The sequence below is a fragment of the Podarcis tiliguerta genome (assembly GCF_965153285.1).
Source record: "Podarcis tiliguerta genome assembly, chromosome: 1".
Classification (NCBI taxonomy): Eukaryota; Metazoa; Chordata; class Lepidosauria; order Squamata; family Lacertidae; genus Podarcis; species Podarcis tiliguerta.
Window position 1 is genome coordinate 67,437,662 of NC_139534.1, and position 20,493 is coordinate 67,458,154.

General features: G+C 41.8%; 2 protein-coding genes across 9 annotated transcripts in view; both read right to left on the reverse strand.

Annotated features, from left to right (window-relative positions):
* Positions 1 to 20,493, reverse strand: part of DENND5A (DENN domain containing 5A) — a 609,609-nt gene that overhangs the window by 253,228 nt on the left and 335,888 nt on the right. The window lies entirely within an intron of this gene.
* The window catches only part of DENND2B (DENN domain containing 2B), a 139,889-nt gene continuing 119,397 nt past the window's right edge, over positions 2 to 20,493 (reverse strand). For all 8 annotated transcript variants that reach the window (XM_083400804.1, XM_083400802.1, XM_083400805.1 and 5 more), the window contains 7 exons: positions 19,845 to 19,993; positions 7,557 to 7,734; positions 5,213 to 5,254; positions 4,604 to 4,715; positions 2,693 to 2,932; positions 2,218 to 2,304; positions 2 to 791 (listed from right to left, as the gene is read on the reverse strand). In XM_083400804.1, coding sequence (XP_083256930.1) covers positions 757 to 791; positions 2,218 to 2,304; positions 2,693 to 2,932; positions 4,604 to 4,715; positions 5,213 to 5,254; positions 7,557 to 7,734; positions 19,845 to 19,993 — 843 coding nt within the window. In that variant the 3' untranslated portion in view covers positions 2 to 756. The remainder of the gene's footprint in view (positions 792 to 2,217; positions 2,305 to 2,692; positions 2,933 to 4,603; positions 4,716 to 5,212; positions 5,255 to 7,556; positions 7,735 to 19,844; positions 19,994 to 20,493) is intronic.

Here is a 20,493-nt window from a genome sequence, read left to right on the forward strand (position 1 = left end):
ATTTGACACATATTTACACAATTTATTAGAAATCATACATACATTAGAAAAAGATGGACTGTACCTCACCATTTGCAGCCTGTGTGTCAAAAGGCCAGAGATTTCTCCATGTTTAGCAATCATAGTGCAGAACGCATTATAATTTACTGACCACCATTTAAAACAAAGCAGATAATCTGTGATTGTGAATCAAGTACCTTATTACAGAATAACGTGTTATTCTTTTTCTTGAAAAATTAATTAGAAGAAACACTAGAGAAAAATATAAACTCTGTCATATAAAAAAATCAGACCTCTTTCATATACCCCCACCCCCAAATTCCCACACTGGAGTTCATTCGCTTCCACAGTACACCATGTAGCTCTCACAAATATCTGATGAAGTCAGTGGTTCCGCTGAGACAGTCGGCTGCACATAATTAGCTATTCAGTTTGCAACAAGCATAACTCAGTTTGCACTAAGGAAAGAAGCACCTGTTATTTTCAGGAATATACAAATATTACCACAGTTGTCCGTGCTCGTGACAATTTTTGTTTGTTAAGGACGCTTACAGCACATCATTTACAAATATCTATCCAAATACATTATTATTATTATTATTGCTGATGCACAGCGAAACATCATTTGCAATCACTTAAACTTGTGACCAGCTAATTTTGTCCCCTCCAGCATCAGAATCGGAAAAAAAAGATGTAGGTGGTGATCTGTGCCGGCATCATAAATAGTCTTTGGATCCATATTTCAGTAGAAATGAATTAATTCTTCTTGTGAAGGAACCTCATTTTATTTCCTGAAATAACACAAATGAGATATCATAGAGTTATTAATATACATTTTAAACCATCAGGAATTCAAAACAGCACAGCTTCTTTTTGGTAAAGAGGTCACAGCATACAATGCAATCTGTATCTTGGTGGTGTCTCAGAAATTTAGTTTGAAAAGCAGCATAGAACCCACTACTACCACAATCCTGGTTTATGTACATGAGATGAAACACAATGATGAAACACTCTCCTTTTACAGTGGTACCTTGGGTTATAGATGCTTCAGGTTACAGACTCCGCTACCCCAGAAATAGTACCTCGGGTTAAGAACTTTGCTTCAGGATGAGAACAGAAATTGTGCTCCAGTGGTGCGGCAGCAGCGGGAGGCCCCATTAGCTAAAGTGGTACCTCAGGTTAAGAACAGTTGAGGTTAAGAATGGACCTCCAGAACGAATTAAGTTCTTAACCCGAGGTACCATTGTATGTCTTAAAATTTATTTTCATGCTTAAACATTATAATAAAATTAATTAGCAGAGGAGAACTATCTGACACATACATGGAGTGTGTGTGCACAGGTAACAATTTCTGTGTACAAAGAGGAATGATGTCTTCCTTATCACTACTGTACAATTGTACTGGGTTGACAACCTTACTGTCTCTATTTGTTAAAGTCCTCACCACAGCCTCCTCTCCACACCCCATTTAAGGACATATTGTTAAAGTATATTGTTATATCTTTGCCCTCCCTTGATTCTTTTGAAAAGCATGAGCTTTACATTATATGAACTTTACGTTATATGCAATGAATGAATGAAACGAAGTCCAATTTTTTCAAAAAATAAAGAGACTGCAATTTTAAGTGTGTGTTTGGGGGGCAGGTCCTTGACCCTTTTCTGCTTTTCATCTACATGTATAGTCCCCCCCCCCCTCAGTCTAGAGTCTTGCATATACTCTAAAGCAGGGATGGGGCATCCTACAGATGTTACTGGACTCCCACTCTCATCATCCCCACAAACACAAACATTTCAACAATCTAGAAGCCAAAGAGCTAAATCAATTCTTTCTTTTTTTAAAAGAAGCACATCTTCCCTACCTATATTAAAATGAAAACAGTACTATGAATTGCATTTTGTTTTGCTTATCAGATACAATATATTATAATTTCATTTGATCAACTGAGGCCCTTCTAAAGAATTTTCAGTTGTTGTATGCATTGGATCATGAAGCAAAGTGTGTTACCAGGACTGTTAAATAGGTCAGCACTTTCTGCGGAAGCTAAGCTCTTCCATTACTTGTTAATAAATGTTGCCTTCTCTTGCATATCTACCACATGCTACAATGAAAAAGCCTCCAGGAACAAAATGTGCTTTATAATAGGGCCTTTTCTTAGCATTTTTTCAATATGATGCACATGTTTCAATATTTCAAAGCCTCTGTTTTAAGTTCCTTACCAAGGCCTCGCAGAAACTTATTTACTCCACTTTGTTCAGTGTCTGGAAGCTCTTCCAAATACTGTTCAACCCTCTGTTCAAAGAGACCTGTGGGAAATGGATGAAAGAGAAATGTTGGTCTTTTTCCAAGAGAAAGGAGGATCAAGACCTAGTGCTCTTACTTTTGTGGCAGCCAGAGACCCTCTCTCTCTCTCACACACACACCATTTGTTTTCTGAAGGGTATTTCAAAAGCCTTATTTTCAAAAGTTCTGTGTCTTCATTCACCCCAGCATTCATCAGCCTTTCTCCTGTTAGGAGATGGTGGGTGGGATTGCCAAAGTCTTTTTTCCTAGACCCCCGCTCCCTTTAAAAATAAATGCCAAGTGCGTAAGCTGAATGCACACAAGCTAAATGCTTGTAAATTGTGAATTATGAGTACTACAATACATTAATAAATGAAAAGGCCATCTCACAGTTGAGAGAACAGGCCTTACCTTTTGCCCTGCATTTTCGGAGTTCTCTATCTTGGATAAACCCAGCGAACATCTGAGATTCCATAAAGACCTCTAAGAAACGGCGGATGCTCTTTGAAGCCACAGATTTGCGGAAAGCTTCTCTTTGGAAGACTCGCTCAGCCTTTTCATTTTGAGTGAGGAAAAGGGAATAGTGTCCGATCGTCTCCACAAAGAAACGGATGAACACTTCTGATACTAATCCATTCAGAGTATTACACTCTGCAAGAAAGAGGAAACAGTATATAGTAGAACCCACACAATATGAACTAGATGTCTCCTCCCCCAACTCCTGAATACCATTGTGTGTGTCCCTGCAGCTCCCTGTCACTGTAATTGAACATAAACATTATTAGGATATTAGAATAGGATGTTCATTATCAGACTATTGTTTAAAATGTCTAAGTGGTATACAACAGATTAGCCAACAAGTGCAAGGGAAAGAATGTATTCAACAGGACATCACCAAGAGACTGTCCAGCAGTTAAAAGCATCACTCCCACCATCATTTGATATACATTTAAAATTCATTTAACATAAAGACAGCATGCTAGTTTCCTCAATTCTCATAACCAAAGGGCTGTACGAATACCAACAAATGGGGTTCGCTCATCCTTGGTTGGGTCTTCTGGAGCAGGTTTTTTGAAGACCTTCACTTTGTTCTTCAAACATTATATTCTGGGCTTTTCCCTCATTTATCAAAATACTAGTGGGTTTAGAGTGTATACCACAATTACACCAGGAGACAAGCAAAATGTTTGTTTCCAAACAGCCTTTGCAAGATCCTTTTCCCTTGAATGAGGATGCCTTTGAATCTCATGGAGAAACTATTTTGTTTAACTAAGAAAGAAACTGTGAAAGAATGGTCAAACATTAGTATGAAAGGAGAAGCCAGCAGCCAAGGCAGAATTGTTGCCACTCTCAGACTCCAGTAAGTACAAAGCACACCAAGAGGCTCCTGCCAAGTTTCTCTAAAGTGATTCTGCCCCGCCTCCAAGGCTCAGATCAATATCTGCCCATCTCATGTGGCTAGGTCCTTTTCTTCCCTTTCCCTAGTCTTAGGATAACTAGTATTATTAAATTTATTAAAAAGCCATTTGTATCCTTAAAAAAAGAGGCTAAATGACAGGACACTTTTGCAAGTATGCATGTAGCATAATCCCACGGACATTCATGTAACAAATCAAAATGAGTATCAAGCTCTTCAAAGCCAAGCGTGTGGAACTCAGCCATTCAGAACCTAAGACATATTAAAATAGTTCTAAAGTCTCTTTAAGGGCTACCAAACACTTCAAGTTCTACAGACAGATGCATCAGTTGTTTTCCGAGGGAAGTCACAATGACTCAGATCAACACAGCAAGCTGCTCTGAACCAACTGTGGCTCCTGTTTCGCTTCCATTGGGAATAGCACAGCATCCAAGCTTGTAATTAAATTCTTACAAACACAATAAGTGAACCAAAAAAAGAAAAGAAAAACAGTCATGGAAGTCACTCTCCAGAATAGCTGGCTATAGTCAATCAAATGGTTAGCAATGCGTGACAGTGTTGTGGAAAAAAATGTGTGCCATCGTTAAATACTGAATGGTTTACTGTTGTGAAGTACATTTTTTGAAGTTGTTTTTCTTACAGGATTTTCATAGTTAACAGAGGTACATAAAACGTCTTTGTTTTCAATTCATAGAGTCCTTTCTACAGGTCAGTTACATTCAGCGTGAGAATGTAATGATGTGTTGTGAAGTACACTTTAAATGTTGAAAAATATATATTTTTTGTAGTTCGCTGATCAGTTTACATACAACATTCTTGTTTCCCTCTTTAGCTTCCAAGAACATATTATTCCCCATCCCACAAAGATTTGACTGTAAACAGGACTTGTTCCCAGCCTCTCTTACCCTCATCTGATTCGCTGTCTGAATCTTGGTTTATTAAATCACTCTTCCTCTCTAGAGCCTGCTCCAGAGCTGCTTGCAATTTCCTAGGCAAAAGTGTGTCTTCATCATCCATCTGAAGGAGGAAAACAATGAGCAGGCTTATTTCCAATCAAACTTTTTCAGGATTTAGAACTGAGAAACATATCTGATATTTCACACCATGTTGTAAATAAAGCATTAAACTATTACACTGTGAGAAGGAAAACAGGCCAAAGCCAGATTTGGCAGTGATGTTGCAGCACCTTGCCCAGGATTTTGAGGAGAGATGAGGTGTATTGAACTTCTGAATTTATGTTGTTGGTTGTTCTATTTGTAATTGAAGTTTTTATTTTGTTTTATGCTATTTGAATGTTATTGATTCATTTTGGCTTAGATTGTGTATATCTCTGCCCTGGGACCTTTGGGTGAAGGTTTATTGTTTATTGTGAGGTTGACACACCCACCATGTTTTCTCATTCTTAACTGATGGGACAACCTCACAACTCGGCCTGTTAACTCTATTTATGTTTTACGAATGGGCTATGAAGCTGTTTTGCATATTTCAAGACATACATAAAAAACACACAGTACCTGTCTGATGAAACGATCAGATCCAAGGTTCACCATCAAAGCCTAAAAGGTAATCAACAGAGAAAAGTTTTATCGTGGTGCCTGGAGACATGTTATTGTCTTTACAAGAAAGGGGGGATCTAAATACAAGTTTGACCACCAAATTGAACTTCTAGTGCCATCCAGTGGCTTCAGAGTGTTTGGTATGCACCAATAATGTATAAAGCAGGAACCCAAGCTTGTAGTGTACTGAACATCCACTTCTATGAGAATTAAGCTGAGAGTCTTACATCAGCATTGTGCCCTCCATATGCTATGGACTAAAACGCTCATGATCCCTGATGATTTGGCACTCTGGCTGGGGCTGATGGGTATTGTTTGATCCTTCCTTTATTCAAGAAGACACAGTTCCACTAGTATCTGAGAAGGTATTCATATAAACCAGGGGTGGGGAACATTTTTGGCTCGAAATGCCAGATCCTTATTAGGATCAATCAGCCTTGTGAGCCAACTTTGACAGGTGGATGGGCCAGCTCTTGAGCTATATGAACCAATGGTCTGACTCAGTATAAGGCAGCTTCCTCAGTTCCTATGACATGGGCCTTCCTATGTTCCTATTATATGGGAAGAAATCATGTCATTCCGTTTACTCAGACATTACCGGAACAGTAACAGATCCAGACACTCAGAAGCAGTTCTTATGACACTCTGATACTGAATGAAGCTACCCTTGTATATATAAATAGCAATATAATAAGAAATTTGAGAGAAGAGGAGGAGGAGGAGGAGGAGGAGGAGGAGGAGGAGAAGAAGAAGAAGAAGAAGAAGAAGAAGGAAAGAAAGAAAGAAAGAAAGAAAGAAAGAAAGAAAGAAAGAAAGAAAGAAAGAAAGAAAGAAACCTGCTTTGCACATGTCACAAATAGTGGCTCAGAATCAGCCCTATCAAAACACCTCTTCCCCTGCTTTCACGACCCATTGAAATAGAACAATGACACCGTCAGGTATGCAGTTGTCCTTAATATTTTCTGGACTGATGCCAATTACCAATGTAGTATCTTCCTCATCCTCTGCTCTCATGTTTGCCATGTTTACACCACAGGAAATTAGTTCTCACACTGAGCAAATTTCATGATGGATGAAAGTATGTAAAGGAGAATGAATAAACTCAGAATTCAGCTCAGAACAGAATAGTTGTAGGCAACAGCATTTCGACCACATTGCTCCCTAAGCAACAAGCTGCCAATATACCTTCCTAGAATGGTCTGTGTAAATTTACCACTCAATTTTAACACTCATGATAATTGGTAAGAGCCTATGTATTGATAGTTGCTTCTCCATTCCCATGCATTTGGTAGAAAATACCCAGATATGTCATAAGAGTTCGATTCAGGCATGCTCCTCATTTGTAAAGCTCACATGGGAGCAGGGTGAGCAAAAATGAGAGGGCTACACCCACTGCCTTCCAACTCAGGGATTACAACTATGTGAAATGGAGGATTCTGAATTGTGCAAAGAGCTTCCATGAGTAGAGGAGGTCCCTTGCTCCATGAGTTGGAAGATGATGGGAATAGTGACACAATGGCACAGCTTAGCATGCTCAACCTGCTTGCATTGTAGGGTTTGCATATGAGCAGAATGCCCAAATAGAACTAAGATTGTACATCTGTCCTGGACAAACTTGCTTCTTTTAAAATGGTCTGTTTCTCTACCATAGTCCATCTTTGCTGGTGTTACAGGCAGAAATACAATTAAAAAATGAATGCATCCACCTCATAAGGATGTAAGAATACAAGCTTATCAAAATCAATGAATTGCAATTCAGATCACCTATCCCAAAATTGGCCTTTCAGTGTTATACTCACTCTAGCAGCATTGGGGAACCTCAAGCTCAATAGCCAAATGTGTCCCCTATGCCTCTCTATCTGGCCTTTGTAACACCACCCTGTTCCCAGGCCAATCCCCCCTACCAGCCCTGCTTTGCACCCCAATGGGTGTTTTTGCCTGCCTAGAATGTAGCTTTTCTTTTGCTTACCTGGATGGATGATAGAGTGGTGTATGTGGAAACTAGCCTACTAGAAAAAGTGAGATTCACTGCTTGGCACACTTTTGCCTCTGGCCCTACATACCCCTGGCATTTGGACATCAGAAGGTTGTCCAGAAGGGAATATGGTCCATGGGCTGAAAATGGTTCCCTGCCCCTGCAGTTACAGCTTGCATACCAATGAGGAGGAAACCTTTCAGAGATGTAATGGCATTGTTTTCCATCAGTTGCAAGTAAGGACTGAAGCACAAAGGTTTGTTAAATCTATTGCAGAGTTCTTTCCTGGGAATTTCACCTACAATGAACTGTAGACTCCATTCCTACCTCTTCTACCGGTAGCTCCTTCAGTTTAGGCAGTGAGTTGGAAAGCAATCCAACCAGAAACGGAGTAGGGCAGCAGACAATGTCAATCATGGAAGAAGGCAGGACAGGAATGAATGTGTGTTGCCAGGAGAAGGGGTACAGCAAAGCCACCACCGCATGAGAGCAGCTGGACAAGGTGCTGAGGACAAAACAGAATGGACATTAGCATGTGCTTTAACAAACAAACAAAACTTTCTGCTTGCTTCTTAATAAAAGTCGGGACACTTCCAGTTTGTCACTATATTCAGACGGGGTTAAATCACATACCAGCAAATTCAGGTTGTACACTTCCTCAAAAGATGTGACTTTCTACGATAAGGAAAGGGACCAGAAAATGCACTGGAAAATATGGGATAACATTTGCTTTTGTGCAATGTCGTCTGACCTCCCCACAAACAAATCAGAATGAGTGCTCATTAAATAGCTGGTGTCACTGAATCTCCCTGCAAACAAGTCTGGATGAACACTCAATAAACCAGTTGTCTGGAAGCACACTCAAAGCAAAGAGAACACCCTACATTCACGCACCACAAAATGGTCTTCAGGATGACTTTGCACATTATCCAAATCCAATCTTTCCTGCTTAGTCAAAAGTCATCACCAGCCACCAATTTATGGAAGCCCACCTGGTGTAAACCTTGCCACAGTTTTAACCCCTGGCAACAATGATATTGTTTTCCCTAGACAATTGGATAGCCCCAGTGATATGATACATTGCCCTGCTAATATGTTTCTAACAGGCTTATATGATTTTATTATTAAATTTTTCTTGCAAATTATTTCAGGACTTCTTCTCTTTTAACCAGGAAACAAATGTATAAATTTAATAAACCTAATCAGTAATACAGCAAAAGAGTAAAAGAAAAAAGGGGGGCACCATTCAAAATATATCATTGAAACACATTAATAGCATACTATATTCTTAAGAATCTCTTTCACTAGTTCAGGATCCTTTATAGTGTATCCGGATTCAGCTAGAGAAAATGCTGGCCAAGCAATAAGAGAGTGGACAAATTTTGTTTTTGAAAAGTAAATCAATTAATTACATATACACTTTAACATTTTTCAGGGAAAAGCAATGGCACAATTACTGTATTGAGCACAGCTTTGGGTTAATATGGCACTGTAAAGGAGTGTACCTATTCAAAATCAGTACCTGAGAACAAGATTCTAGCTACCACATGGTTTGCCAGCCTCCCTGTTACGAGCGGAAACTAATCTGCCAATGTTGGCAGCTCTAGTAAATGACAGGATGATTGTTTTCCTACTGGATTAAATTACGGTATCCTACGGAAATAGTCTGAAGCTTTCAAAGTTAGCACTGATTAGTATCCCAACTAGGTTAAATCAGTCGCTAAGCTGATAGCCGTGATAAGATTTTTTGTCTAGTCTTGATAGGATTTTGTTGTTGTTTGGGAGTGAAGAAAGCATTGGACATGTTACCCATAAATGAGAGGGAAAGAAGCATGAACCTCACTTCCAGTGTAACATGTAGATGGAGAAATTGCACATCTCTCCAGAATGAGATGTGTGTGCTTCCAGAAGTGGAGCAGCCCATACATCTTAATACATGAATTGCCTGTCGAACCAAAAGTGCAAAGAAGTGTTTACTATCCCCACATGCTCTCACATAACACATCACTGAGGTCCAGTGCTGAGGGCCTTCTGGTGGTTCCCTCACTGCGAGAAGCCAAGTTACAGGGAACCAGGCAGAGGGCCTTCTCGGTAGTGGCACCCACCCTGTGGAACGCCCTCCCACCAGATGTCAAAGAGAAAAACAACTACCAGACTTTTAGAAGACATGTAGAAGACAGGCAACCCTGTTTAGGGAAGCTTTTAATGTTTAATAGACTATTGTATTTTAACATTCTGTTGGAAGCCGCCCAGAGTGGCTAGGGAAATTTATTATTACAAATTCATTCAGCTAGTGGTTTGTCAAGGACAATTGCCACTAAGAACATTGAGAGGAGGGTTCCTATTGCCCTGCTTCCAGCAGGTCACCTGCCACCTACAACAGCTAGCCTGACAAGCCTTTTCCTAGTTTGAAGATGCAATGAATGGGGAAATTATGCCTGTTGAATTTCTGCCTGCCGTGCAGATGACAAAGGAATCCTACCAAGGATAAACTGTGGGTAATCAAAGCTCTTATTAGCTTAACAGCTGGTGCTTTCTATTTCAAATTGTGCAGCAATTGTCATTATTTCCCCATTCAACTAGCCTCCTCCTCATACAAGTCCATATACTGTATATCCCTGCTTACATTTTTCACACCATCGGTAAGCAATGGAAGAACGCCTTGTCCTTGACCAGCACAGCACAGTCTGAGAACTGGAAAGCCACAGTTCCTGCTGCCCTTGACTTTGAGGGCAGTTTCAGTTGTTCTCAAGTTCTTCCATCTGCAGGATATGCTCCATCTTCAGAGCACTTTCCATTGAAAGGCACTTCAGAAACCTCTGTGCACTCAAAAAAGCCCTCGCTGCTATGCTTTGCTATCACATTCTTTGGAAATCCCCTGCTAACAACATGCTTTTACCCAGAGTGCCTTTCCAGTAGTCTTCTTTGGAAGGCTACAATCAAATAGCATTTTTTGTCCAATCTGCTTTAGGATAACAAAAAAAGGAAAGGACTTTTATTTCAAGAACCACCACTTTAACTTGTGATGCTTTGTGCAGAGGTGAGGGTGGGGATTTTTTCTTCCTGAAGACAGCAACACTTGTGCCAAGATCTGAGCAACTTACGATAATTTTTAGTCACAGTTAAAACTTGTTTAAGCAAATATGCTTGAACAAGTTCTAACTGTGACGAAGGTTAGCTCAAATGTCATGGTCTGGATTGAATTCCAAGTGTGTTGTCACTTTAAGTTTGTGAAGAAAGTCCCTCACAAATCTTTCTTCCACAAGAATACTTTTCATTTCAGAGAGTTATGAATTCACTAAACGAGTTTTTACATGAAAATGCTGTGTGGTCAATTAACCATCTATTTATTGACATGCAAGGCCTTTTCAAGACCCTAGATGGCATCAAACGTCTGTTTGAAGACTCCTTTGCCAACTCTCTAAGCAAAAACCATCTAAAAGACCACACAAGACCATTTACTCAGCAACTGGAGCTATGTGCCGACAGGAGAGAAGCTTCTGTGTGCTAGGTTGTAAACTATGCAATGTCACAGTAGAACTCTTAGGGGCACATATGTCAGATTTCTCCAGCAATCATAGCGTTTTTGCAGACCACAAAGGCACTGGCGTGCCATGCGCTCATGAACCAGATGAGAACTGTGCTGATCCAATGTATTTAAGGGAAATCAGTGGAGAAATGTTGTGGGGAGGACAGCTACTATTACTAGTTCCTGATGGGAAATGCCCTGTCAGAATTGTGTGCAGCTTCCAGCACAGATGCCAGCAACTAGTTATCCAGCAATGATAAAATTACATTTGATCCAGCTCTTGGTCAGAATGGGAGGACTATTAGCTCAGTGCTAGTAGAGGTTAAGCCTGGGTGGAATGAGGTTGCACTTCTCTTGGCAGAGCAGGGACATGGTTTGAGGGTACTCCTGTTCCTGCATTCCCAGGTGTTACCCAAGAGTGCTTTTGCCCAGCTCTGGCAGGTGTATCAGCTGCTCTTGTTTTGGGAGAAGACAGACTTGGTCTCTGTACACAAGCCCGCTCTGAGGCCTGAAGTGGGAGTCTTGTTAGAATAACGTTATAAGGTAAAGGTAAAGGTACCCCTGCCTGTTCGGGCCAGTCTTGCCAGACTCTAGGGTTGTGCGCTCATCTCACTCTATAGGCCGGGAGCCAGCGCTGTCCGCAGACACTTCCGGTCACGTGGCCAGCGTGACAAGCTGCATCTGGCGAGCCAGCACAGCACACGGAACGCCGTTTACCTTCCCGCTGGGAAGCGGTCCCTATTTATCTACTTGCACCCGAGGGTGCTTTCGAACTGCTAGGTTGGCAGGCGCTGGGACCGAACGACGGGAGCGCACCCCGCCGCGGGGATTCGAACCGCCAACCTTTCAATCGGCAAGTCCCTGGCAGGGACCCCCAGCCAGCTTAGCCCTCCAAGGCATGGGGCAAGTGTACCTGTCTCCCCCCGCCCTCCGGCATGGGCCTGTCTCTCCACAGGCCTGACTACACGAGTAGAGTAAGACGCTCTATCTGTGGGTAGTTCAAAATGCAGTTGGTTGACTCCTTTATTACCTCAGCTGTAGCAGCAGCCTGTCTGTTTCTAGACACGATCCAAAGTGCTGGCTATTGGCTTTAAAGCCCTTTAAACCTGGAATCAGGTTACCAGGAAAGGTGCTCTTGGGTGCGCCACTCCCATTCCAAGCACACCTGGCTGGGACACATGTGAGGACTTTCTCAGTAGTGACACCCACTTTCTGGAATTCTCTCCCTTGGGGGACCCACTTGGTTCCTTCTCCTGTAGCATTCCGACACCTCCTGAAAACATTTCTGTTTAGGCAGCCTTTGGCCTACACTTTTTGCTAATTTTGCCAGGCCTCTTCTTTCCCAAGCCTTTGGTTTTGCTCTTTTTTTCCTCCTGCTCATTTGTTAGCTTCTCAATTTGTTCTTCTGAGCCTTGTTACATGTTTTAAGCACCCTGAGTGGTTCAGTTTTGAACTGACAAGTAGTATATGAATATTCTTAACTAAAACAGTCTTGTTGCGAGGATGGAATGGGGAGAGGGAAATCCATATACACCACGTTGAGTCCCTTGGGGAAAATGAATACAACAAATAAATATAATGTAAGATCTAGCAATCCCTCAATAACACGCTTGCCCAATGGATTTTCCCACTCTGCTTTAGTAAAAAAGGCAGATTCGTCTCTACTGAAATGGATTTGGTACCACACAGGGCTCCGGGTGAAGGCAACTGACTTTCATGACCTTGCCTACCTACACAAAGATTAATGCTGCCTTCTTAGCAAACATTTCCCTCCTAGTACTGTTATCCAACATGTGATGTGCTAGCCTTGACTCTTATCTTGCTGAATAGTGTATTTGATTTAAAAACAAACAAAACACCACCACCTGATTCAGGAAAAGAAAATGTGGAGCATGCTTCACAGGCTTCCAGGCATAATCCTTTAACTCGCTTTTAATGACTGTGGAAGTTTCAAGTGTAACTGGTCAAGTCAATAAGCAAATGGAACTAAAGTGAGAACCATGTTAATCTAAAAGCAGGAACACAAACATTCCTTAGTGTTCAGCACATACTCCTTGCTTTCTATAGAATGCCCTTTTGTAACCTGCCCTCCTCTTGAAGGCAGGGCTGTGATGTAAATCAGCAACAACATCCTCTCTCTCATGGGCAATTCCCACGCTTGGGGAACTTTTTGCTTTGGGCCACTTCACTAGATTCCCCCCCCCCCATGAATTGTCCAATGCACAGAGCCGCTGAGAGAAAACTGGGTAGTAAACATGTGATCCAAGGCAGTTACACATGCATGACAACTTTTTTTTACTTTTTTTACTTCCAGAGGAGTAGTTGCATTAGTCGACTGCAACAAAATGAACAAAGATTTACATCTTGAAGATCAAAAGATTTATTGCAGCATAAATTGTTGTAGGCTGGCGCTTATAAATGGAGAAATGGATTTTGGTTCATGAAAGGTTCGACACAATAGAAATGTGAGCCTTTAACTTGCCAGAAGATATGCTGTTGCTTTCTTTGTTTTTGGTTTGATAAGGAAAGAGGTAAGCTAGATTGGAATATTCAGATCTGAGTAGCTTTGCAGATGGTTTTGTACAGATCCAAGATTTGTGCTTTTGGGGCACATCTGCCTGGGAGCCTTCCAAACTGGTTAGCCTAGTACTTAGTACTAAACCAAAAAGTAGCAAGAAAAGAAAAGGGTACTCTGTTGTACAGGTTTTGCACATTCCTTTATGTTGATTGTGCCACCCAGACAGACAGCCTGGCAACAGTTCTCCAGCCAATATTGTCGTCAACTGCAGAGTCCTCTCCTTTTACTTATTGGTTGATTATGGAAATAACCTTGCTGCATTAGCATCTTTTACACATATCATTAAAAAAACAGGGCTGGTAGGCTGAATTGTAACTTTGTATGCTTGTATGCCTCTTTAGCATATCTCGTAGTGAGTACCTGGACTGAATGTCTTTTTGAATGGAGAACAAAGATCTTTTTGTAGTGTATAAAACTGGAGACATTTGAAACTCCATTAACTTGGCCAATTTATCTTATCATGATACTTAGCTATACTTGGTTGTTTATATTGCAAGCATAGAAGTCATGGGGCAGTTAAGAAGGGTGTGTGTGTGTGTGTGTGTGTGTGTGTGTGTGTGTGTGTGTGTTACAGGTGCCTCATGCTGGCATAGTCATGGAATAAACATCTAGCCCAGATGTGGTCCAATTTATATGCGCAAACTGAGATGTGGTTGGAGCCTGAACTGCCAGCATGCATTACAACTCACTGTCAGGCCACTTTTTCAATTTGGGTCCTCACCAAAAGCTGAACTAGGGCTCTTCTCAGCAGGTCATTATATGCCAATTGCCATTTTGCAACCCACCAAAGGCCTTCCTAAAGTGGGCTGAATGATGGGATATAAAATCATGGTCTATGGTTGTGATGAACTGCTCCCACTGCTTCTTCACCACAAGTACATTTTGAACTGCAGTTGAAAACAAGCGGTTTCCAAGTAGGCTCACCAGGGATGCAGTTGTGGGTCTTTCACATGAAAATTCAAGGCCTTGCAATGAGCAAGAATGTGTTTACAACTGTAGTCCAAAGGGGATGCCAGCTCAGGCGATCTATAATCCGAAAAGCCACTTAAAACCATGGTAAGATGGTCAGCATCAGTTCAGTGCCCTGAAGTTATGTCCAATTTCAACTTCAGGCAGACATACTGTAGGTCTAACTTCTAATTCTGGTCCCATGGGACACCAGATTAGAAGCATGAGACCCATTGTTGTTTCTTTCTGTACTCAAATTGTAAAAATGACATGCCATACATATTTTGTTAAAAAAAATGCTTCCCTTGAAAATATCAAAGTAAGAGCATGAGTCATTGTTGCTACCCATGAAAGAAAAAATGTCAGTTAAAAAATGCTGAGTGAATAGCTGTAACCGTGAGAAAAGTCCCCAAGTTACAGAATATGCTAACACATGCATTCAGGGACAATGGTGATATTCAAAGTCAAAGAACTGAATGCACAGATTAGGAGAAAACCACAGCAGAAGATGATGGGACGGCATTTACAGGAATCTAGGATACTGGGGGATATTTAATGGATAATGTTTCAGATACGGGGTGGGAGAGGAAACAAAAGCTGAATATTTCACAACACAAAAGGATTTTTAAGAGCAACTAATTGTCATGTGGTATGTCCCAGGATATAATGCAAGCACGTGTTGTAGTCCACTTCATCATCCTGGGTGTTGTTGATTAGGGCTCTACTTCTGAGTTTTGTTGCAATTAAGTTATTCCCTTGCTGAATAGTCACAATAATCTGGATAGGAAACATCTGCACATTACAGCCTGCCAGCCACATGGTCTCCTAAGTGCTTACCAAGTTCACTATTTCTACAATCCTAGATGGGCAAAACAGGTAGTTTTATCATGCTGCTGGTGACCTGATGAACACGGCTGGTGGGCTCCATTCCACTTGGTGGATTACAAATTTTGCATCCAGCAGTGAATTGCAAAGGGGACTCTTAAGATCTAATTTGCATATTTTATCTGAGAATTACTTTTTATTTTGTGTAATAAGAAATTTTGGTGGATTTGACCATGGTTGTGCCGCATATAATGTATGTAGCAACTGCTCTTTCTTTCTTTCTTTCTTTCTTTCTTTTGTCTTATTTCTTTGGATGTTGCCATGGACTTCGGCTAGCGCAATAATTTTTTCTTTTTTTTTAAGTTGTGCATCCCCTGCCAATATGTTTTTCTAAGGATTTTTATTCATTTGATTTTTATGAAACAGGGAATATCTGAAAAATGCAATCTTTCATACAGGCAGGGGAGAAGCTATGGCCATTGTCACTGTATACTGGGTATGGATACCAGGTGTTAGAGCCGGGCCAAGGTCTTGAAGATCCTGGCTTCATTATACTGAGACTTAGGGCAGTTCTGCAAAAAGGTTGTGATCCTAAATTCAAGCCATTGTTTCACAAACTGAATAGCCATTTTGATGTCCTAAAAGACCCAAACTGCTTGTGTGGGCATTTGGAGCTCCAACGGTGGCCCCACAAACAAACCTCTATGCCAGGGGTCGGCAAAGTTTTTGTGGCTTGGGCTAGTTCATGGTCCCGCAGACACCATGATGGGCTGGAGTGCGCACACATGCGCAAACACTATTTCCAACGCTCCTTCTGGCGCGGAGGAGGCGTGCACAGCTTCCCATTGGCTGCAGGAGCTTCTTGCAGCCAATGGGAAGCCAGCCAGCATCACAGAAGGTGGTTCCTGCTCTGCTCTGCGCCCGTTTAGCGTGGCGCACGGGAGCCGACCGAGTGGGCTGCGGGGTCCATGGGCCGGTTAAACGACCCCCATGGGCTGCTTGTGGCCCATGGGCCTTAGGTTGCTGACCCCTGCTCTATGCTGTCAAAAACTCCTCATCCCCACTCAGTCTTAATATTCTTATACAGGTCTTTTCCCCAATCTTCACTGAGTGGCTGGAAGTGGGGAAGCAGAAAAAAGTCCCCCTTCCATTCTGCAAACAAGGAAACATCTGCATTCACACACCCATTCCATGCCACCTTAACCAAACAGAATGCAGCAGCCGCCCATCTGGCAGTCAGACAGCAGCAGATTTGCTCTGCATTTTGCTTTGTTTTTTGGATGGCCTGGGGATTGGGGGCATCCGAATTCACTCAACAAAATATGTGGGATGGGTTCCAGTTGAGGGCAACGTCATGTGAACAACACCTATAAATTCTGGACTCAAGCAGCCTCAAACTCATGATAAAGTCCAGTGAGGACAAGCCCTGATACAACCACCAGCAGAAACATTGCTGGAGTTTAACTAGCCCTATGCTAAGATTCCCCCAGTAAATGATTTTGAGCAAAAGTGAATGCTTGCAGGGCAGGCTGAAGTGGTCTCACATGAATTAGTATGCTGGCTTGATTGCTGGGAGTGAGCTTCATGTGACAAACTGCAGAGCACAAAGGTTTGGATGATAAAGCTGGGGTAGGGGGCATGGAGTGAGGAGGAAGTGCATACTTTCCACATCACATCAGCCAATTATCAACTATCCCCTTGTACAAAACAGTTTTAACTATGGCTACAATGTAAAGGATAAACTCTCAGCTCCTTCATCCTGCTACTAAGTATTTCCCCCCCATGAATGTAAGCCAACATAAACTTCACGTTGAAAAGACATGAGTCATGTATAAGGATTTATCTTGTTGGGCATTGTGCACAAAAGATTTAACAAAATCAAATGTGCTGTCATGCTTGGTGAGAATTGTAGACTTCACACTATAATAATAATGATCTCTGAAATTTCTGTTATGGTTCTCTGTCATCATGTAACAGAGCTTCTTTACTGGGTCACATATGCTATTAACAATGTCCTGTATAGACTTTCATCACTGATTTGCAAAGACACCAGCAATAATGAGATTATTTATGAGGAATTTATGAAACAATTGTTGGCTCTTTGCAACCTAGAGTGTATTGTGAAGAATACACAAGTATAACAAAATGAATTTTGTGAAGCATTCCCACACAAACAGTGACCAGGTAATGAGGGGACCAGAATCCAACACAGTGGCTGCACAGGTGTGAACCAATGATGTCACCAGCATGGAATCTTAATTGCCTTTGTGCAGGTGGAACATTGCAGCATTCTTGTCACCGTTCAGCAGTAAAGGTAAAGGTAAAGGTACCCCTGCCCGTACGGGCCAGTCTTGACAGACTCTAGGGTTGTGCGCCCATCTCACTCAAGAGGCCAAGGGCCAGCACTGTCCGAAGACACTTCCGGGTCACGTGGCCAGCGTGACATCGCTGCTCTGGCGAGCCAGAGCCGCACACGGAAACGCCGTTTACCTTCCCGCTAGTAAGCGGTCCCTATTTATCTACTTGCACCCAGGGGTGCTTTCGAACTGCTAGGTTGGCAGGCGCTGGGACCGAACAGCAGGAGCGCACCCCGCCGCGGGGATTTGAACCGCCAACCTTTCAATCGGCAAGCCCTAGGCACTGAGGCTTTAACCCACAGCGCCACCCGCGTCCCACGTCACCATTCAGCAGTAGCAGCTGGTAAATACACGACTTATCTCTTGGTCCGTCTAGCTCAGTACTGCCTACACTGGTGGTATCTCTCCAAGGTTTCAGACGACTGAAGAAGAGTAAGAAGAAGAGTTTGGATTTGATATCCCGCCTTTCACTCCCCTTCAGGAGTCTCAAAGCGGCTAACATTCTCCTTTCCCTTCCTCCCCCACAACAAACACTCTGTGAGGTGAGTGGGGCTGAGAGACTTCAAAGAAGTGTGACTGGCCCAAGGTCACCCTGGACTGCAGCAGAGAGCATTACTCTAGTCCAGGGGTAGGCAACCTAAGGCCCAGGATGCGGCCCAATCGCCTTCTCAATCCGGCCAGCGGATGGTCCAGGAATCAGTGTGTTTTTCATGAGTAGAATGTGTCCTTTTATTTTAAAAGCATCTCTTGGGTTATTTGTGGGCCTGCCTGGTGTTTTTACATGAGTAGAATGTGTGCTTTTATTTAAAATGCATCTCTGGGTTATTTGTCGGGCATAGGAATTCGTTCATTATTATTTTTCAAAATATAGTCTGCCCCCCCCCCCCAAAGTCTGAGGGACAGTGGACTGGCCCATTACTGAAAAAGATTGCTGACCCCTGCTCTAGTCCTTTAAAATAGCCTGGTGGCATTTTCCATCTTCTTCCACTGCATTAGTGCCCTCATGCCCATACATATGGTTTGCAATGATTTATCCTTTCCTCCCTGTTTCATTTAGCTCTCTGCACTTTTGCTTTCCAGTACAGTACTAGAGTGCACATCACTGACATAGAGTGAAAAGAGAAGCATGTGCATTTCCCACTGACCAATACATCTACCTATTACACTGGGAGAGCATACTTCTTTCCTCTTGGTGATTCTAATTCAAACACCCTTGGAAAAGCATTAATGGGACACAGAGCACTTCCACAGGGCCATTTATTGTGAGCTCAATGCAGCTCATGCGCACACATGTTTCACAACATCCTCATGATGTTGTCCTCACCCAAATGCTATTCCATATTTTTTTCTCTTTTAATCTGGATTGACTATCTTGCCCTGTTTTCTTTAACATCAGAATTTTTGTAGAATCAGTAAATCCATATTAAATAGAAAAATAAAATGGGACAATGTTTTGATGAGATTGACATGTGAACACTGCACAAAACTTGCATGTGTAAGCAGCACCAAGTCCACAACTACCTTGTGGAAGTGCTCTCAATAAGAGTTGTCCCCGTCCCCCCCCCCCTCCAATTACTGGTTAATAACCACACATCTACGTAGAATGAACCAGTTCATGCAAGCAAAAATGTGTGGTGCTGAAGCTATTCAATTCCTTTTCACTTCTTCAACTTCAGAGGATAGCTATAAATAAGTCATAAATTAGATCTTTATAACAAAAGGGGGGGAGGAACCCTATGAAAATCACATAGACAAATTTTGTGCTCTACAGCACCAACTGGTGTTGCATCTTTACAATGGTGTTACAACGATATAACTGACTAGTGTAGCTGAGTCCCCAAGTTTCATAGCTTAGGCCAGTGCTTCCCAAAAGTTTTTCTCCCACAGACCACTTGGAAATTGCTGGGGGTCTTGGCATGCCATTGAATATATTTTTTCTGCCTGCTGTAGCAATTGAATGGGCTGTGCTAGGCGCTGTATAATTTTCACTTGTATTTTTATTGCTTGCTTTGTTTTTTATATTGTATTTTACTGTATTAGAATTGTATCTGTTTTTCACAGACACACTGTGAACCACCTGAATGAAGCTCAGTCTGTAGACCTCAATTTGGGAATCCCTAGCTTTGGGTAACACATAACACGTAGCATAGTATTACAGGTTTATTACTTTATAAAATGATGTGAAAGCACTCAGTAAAAGTGTAACCTGAAGTCAATTCCTTTTTTTTTTTTAATGAGAAGGGAGACAGGATGACTGGAAGTATCCCCAACTAGCTTTAATGAATGGTTGTACAGTGAGCAGCACTATGCTCATAGCATTATATTTAATTTTCAGCCTTATATTTAATTTTCATCAGGGAAGTTCTTGTGTGACTTACCTGAGTTTATCTGCTATGAAGATCACTCGACGTTCCAACAGGAGGGAGGCAAAGATTCTGATGATTTGTCGTATACTCAGACACTTGAAAAGGCACTCAAAGTCCACATGTTCCAGGCGAGAGTCCATTGGCCTTCGGAGTTCTATCACCTGAATGCATTCCAGAAACACAAGTCATGTTCTAACTGGCTTGATTATAATATGGACATTATGCCAATCTTGCATCCTGACTTTGGTTAATTATTATGTGGAATTTGAAAGTAACAAAACATTTCTTGGATTGTCTGCCTCCTTTGGTAGCCTTGAGAATTCATGTCACCTTTTATGGTATTTTCCCCAAGAAATGTTACTTTCCGCAATATGCAGAGAAGGAGAAAGTGTGTATTTTGCCTAATGTGTGCTTGACAAGAAGCTGATGTTGTTATTGGTTTACTATTATTTATTATAATTTATTTTATTACTTATTAGATCCCTGTACCGTCCTTCATCCAAAGATCGCAGGATGGTTTACAATATAAAAGCACAAAAAGCCAACTACAGAGAGTGAAACTGACACCATTCCATCATTCATACATTACAACGTAAAAAGAATTAGCTCACATACAGTATGTTATGAATGCAGGAATTATCTCTTGCTTGGCTAGCTTCAT